Source organism: Corapipo altera, unplaced genomic scaffold, assembly GCF_003945725.1.
Source record: "Corapipo altera isolate COAL_440 unplaced genomic scaffold, ASM394572v1 198, whole genome shotgun sequence".
NCBI classification, from domain to species: Eukaryota; Metazoa; Chordata; class Aves; order Passeriformes; family Pipridae; genus Corapipo; species Corapipo altera.
Genome location: NW_020885076.1, coordinates 185,040 through 188,891, shown reverse-complemented (window position 1 = coordinate 188,891; position 3,852 = coordinate 185,040). Strand labels below are relative to the sequence as shown.

The 3,852-nt window shown below is 64.8% G+C and overlaps 1 protein-coding gene across 1 annotated transcript; it reads right to left on the bottom strand.

Moving 5' to 3' along the window:
* Positions 1-96: 96 nt before the first annotated feature.
* SCAMP3 (secretory carrier membrane protein 3) lies at positions 97-3,617 on the bottom strand. Its single transcript, XM_027669331.1, has 8 exons — positions 3,463-3,617; positions 3,231-3,350; positions 3,029-3,149; positions 2,820-2,948; positions 2,498-2,657; positions 2,249-2,350; positions 2,027-2,144; positions 97-1,390 (listed from the first exon to the last, which is right to left on the bottom strand). Exons 1-8 carry the CDS (start codon positions 3,586-3,588, stop codon positions 1,244-1,246), a joined length of 1,023 nt encoding a protein of 340 aa, XP_027525132.1. The 5' UTR covers positions 3,589-3,617; the 3' UTR covers positions 97-1,243.
* Positions 3,618-3,852: the final 235 nt, after the last annotated feature.

Genomic DNA, 3,852 nt, shown 5'->3' with positions numbered 1-3,852 from the left:
CCCCCCCACCCCCGCACCGCCACCGCCGGGAGCTGCGACACCGGCCCCGGCCCCGCCGCTCCCCCCACCCCGGTCAGCGCACCGAGGCGGCGGAGACACAGAGTGAAACTTCATTTATTCCTTAAATAAACCCGGAGGCGGTCGGGGGCAGCACACGGGGGGCAGCAGGGGGGGCGGGGACCCCCACGGGACCCCCCACCACAGCAGGACGGGGCCGAGCCGCGGGCACCGGCCCCCAGAGCTGAAGGCACGAAGCCTCTCGCCAGCCCCGGAGCTGCAGGGACAAACCGGGAGCGTCCGAGAGGAGATGGGGCGAAGCAGAATGCATGAGACCTGTCCCGGGGACCCCCGGGGACAGAGGGCAGGTAAGGGGAACACAGGCACTGGCTCAGCCCCCGAGGAGGGTGAAGGCCTTGGGTGAAGGCTGCTGGGGGGAACGAGGGGTCACAGTCCCTGGGGTGAGTGAGGAGGGGGGTGGGGGGAGCTGTTCACCCCTCCCTGGAGCCACAGTAACACCAGGGCTGCTCCTCAGCACCCAGCCTGGTTTTGGAGTCCACAGGGGGCACGTGGGCTAAAGGTAGGAGCCCCACCAGCAGCATGTGCCCGAGCACTGCCTGTCCCAGCCCTGCTCTCCTCAGCCTGGAGAGAGGGAAAGGACAGGGAAAGGGACAGGACAAAAGGGACAGGACACCCTTGGGACAGCACCGGCCCCATCCCACCGGAGCAAGCCCTGGGGGGAAGAGGGGGATGATGTTCTTGGCAGAGCACAGGGTCCCGTATCACAGGGAAAGGCAGGCAAAGGGAAGAGCCTCAGGACTGGGTACAACGAGGGGCCCCCCAAACCCAGGGCACACAGGTGTCACCACCAGGCAGGGGCACAGGAGAGCCCAGGGAAGGCGAGCGGCAGTTCCAGTCCCTGTCACACATCTGGAGGAGGCTCGTGCTGGAAGGGAAGGGAGGGCGATGGCAGGCACAGGGCTCAGCCTCGGCACCACCCACCCCGCTCCCCTCAGTGCGCCGAGGGGGAGAGGGACCAGCGCAAACCAGGAACAGCCTCTGTCCGTGAGGGAAAGGGGGTTCGAGCAGCAGACGATTCAGGCACCAGCACTTCCAAGCCGGGATGAGGCAGCCTCTGACAGCCGATGCGGGCGCGGGGGATCCACCGAAAGTGCAACTCGGATTCTCCTCTTCCCCGGGCAGAGCCCCCGCGCGTGCCGGGGAGGCAGGGCCGGCGCCCGCCCGGCTACGGCGCGCGGAAGGCGCTGGTGGCGGCGCCCGCGGCAGCGTTGGCCGCGGCCGTGCGCACGGCCTGGTTGGAGAACACCCCGGCTGCGAACTCCTCCTGGGCCTTCTGGAAGCTGGCGCCCGTCCGGCGGTACAGGGAGTGGATCTGGAAGGGTCAGGGGGTCAGGGTGGGGCTCCAGTGACACCCCAAACCTGCCCCCCTCCCCGCAAAGGCCACCACTTTATCCCTTTAAAGATATTACTTTACCTCTTTAGAGATACCACTTTCTCTCTAAAGTAGCATCTTCAAAGATACTACTTTATCTCTCTAAATATAGTACTTTATCTCTCCAAAGATGCTACTTTCTCTCTCCAAAGACACTACTTGCTCTCTCCAAAGACACTACTTGCTCTCTCCAAAGACACTACTTGCTCTCTCCAAAGACACTACTTGCTCTCTTAAAAGGCTGTTACCTTATCTACTTTATCTCTGTTCTAAAAACAAAACCACTCTTTGTTTCAGTCACCTTTCCAAAACTCTTGTTAAGTGATTAGCTCTAAGTCTTCCCTGAGTTCACAAACACCTGTGTTTACATATTTTGGGGTTTTTTTTTCATTGTGCTTGCCCATTTCCTCTTGCTTTTATTGCAGTGGTCTCAGAGATCTGAACCACACAAACAAGACTTGAGAATCGTGCAGCACTGTCAGGCGCTGTAGAGGAAGACCAAAGCCAGCCAAATTCAGCCTCCCTGGCACTCGCTTCAGCTCAAGTGTGGCTATGGGAAGAAGTGTCCCAACGCACCTTTTTCAGCATAATGATGCCCAGCACAGCCACTGCCGTGAAGGACAAGGCCACCAGGATCATCATCACCGCCACAGCCGTGTTCGTCCGCAGCGCTATCAGGCTCAGGATCCAGCCACTGCAAAAACAAGAGCCTGCTCTTGCCCCCAGAGTTCCCTCTTCCCCACCCTCCTCCCGCCTTGCCAGGGTCCTGGGCCAGCCTGGGGTCAGCACACGGCTCACCTGAATCCCCAGTTTGGGATGCCAATGGCCTGCAGCACGTACATCACATTCTGGGCAAAGAACACGAAGAAGAAGACAAAGAAGTTGAAGGAACTGTCGCTCCTGGGAGGAAGAGACAGGCAAAGTTAGGCTGCAGGGAAAGAGCTCTTAAAAATTCCTTAGAGCAGGGGGACAGCATGGAAACACCACATCCCGCAGAGCCAGAGGCCCCAGGGAGCTGCAGCAGGTACCCCCAGCTCGGGCACACACCTGAAAGCTTTGTACATGGGCCGGTACCAGCAGACAAAGGAACAGGGCGTGTAGAGCAGGGCCCAGAGGATGGAGAGGCCAAACCCAGACCCGGACGAGGGATCCACGCAGAACCAGGCCAGCGAGGACAGGAAGTTCAGGAAGAGGGTGATGGTGCTGGCTGAGGGACAGGACAGCGCTCAGGAGCCTGTGGGGCTCACCCCACCCCACCCCAGACCAGGTACCACCCGCTCATCCCAATTTTCCCCAGAGCAACAGCACGGGACACTCATTTCCCTGCTCCTTCCCTGGGTCTGTCCCGAGATTCCCGGGCTGCACTCACCCATCCAGAGGTAGTACATGGTGGTAACGGTCTTCTGGAAGTCAGCAGGGATCTCGACAGGGATGTCCTGGTAGAAGCAGGGCTTCACGGGGCAGAAGGACGGCAGCGGGGGCCAGTTGTTGAGCCTCGCTGCGGAGGGAAGGGGGTGAGGAGGGAGGAGGGCTCCGAGGTGGGGGGCCGCCCCTCCCTGGCCCCGCGGCCACACTCACTCTGTGACCCGCCGAGGGCCGCGTTCTGCAGCTCCCGCTCCCGCCGGTCCAGCTCCTCCGCTTTCCGGTTCAGCTCCTCCTGCCGCTTCAGCAGCTCCGCCGTGGCGGCGGCGGCCGAGGCCTGGGCAGGGGGGGACACAGACCCTGGGCTCCCGCCGCCGCCCCCGGGGTGCCCCCGGCCCGGCGGCGCCTCCCCCCGTACCTGCGAGCCGTAGGAGCCGTAGTTGCGGGGCTCGGTGGGACTCGCCTTCCGCGGGGGCTGCGCGGCCGCCGGGACCGGGGGCGGCGGGGCCACCGACGGCGTCTGGAACGGCGGCGGAGGCTGCGGGGGGAGAGGGGAGCGGTGAGGCCCCGGGAAAGCGCTCCGGTCCCCGGGAATGGCCCCGGTCCACCGGGAAGGCCCCGGGCAGGCCCCGGTCCCCCCGAGCGCTCACCGCGTCGCTCTCGAAGGGGTTGTACCCGTCCAGCGCGGCTCCGGGACGCGGCTGCAGCGCCGCGGGGTCCTGGAAGGGGTTGTCGTCCGGGAGCACGGCGGGGCCGCCGCCGCCGCGCTGGGCCATGGCGGGACCGGGACCGGGGAACCGGGACCGGGGGCCGGGAGCGCGCGCGGGACCCGCGGGAGCGGCGCCGCCGCCGCCGCCGCCTCAAGCCACGCCCCCCTGCCGCGCGCCGATTGGGCCGCGCCGCGCAGTGACGTCACCGTGGAGCTCCCCGCCCGGCGCCGCAGGGAGCCACTGCGCACGCGCCGGGCGGGGCCGCGCACGTGACGCGCGGCCACGTGTCTGTGTGTGTGTGTGTGTGTGTGTGTGTGTGTGTCTGTGTGT

What these genes read in the sequence shown, in the direction of transcription:
- SCAMP3 (XM_027669331.1), bottom strand. Translation starts at nt 3,588, where the DNA reads ATGGCCCAGCGCGGCGGCGGCGGCCCCGCCGTGCTCCCGGACGACAAC. An exon ending in ACGGCTCCTACGGCTCGCAG is followed by an intron (nt 3,150 to 3,230) that starts GTACGGGGGGAG and finishes CCCCCTGCCCAG; the next exon opens with GCCTCGGCCGCCGCCGCCAC. An exon ending in CATGTACTACCTCTGGATGG is followed by an intron (nt 2,658 to 2,819) that starts GTGAGTGCAGCC and finishes CCTGTCCCTCAG; the next exon opens with CCAGCACCATCACCCTCTTC.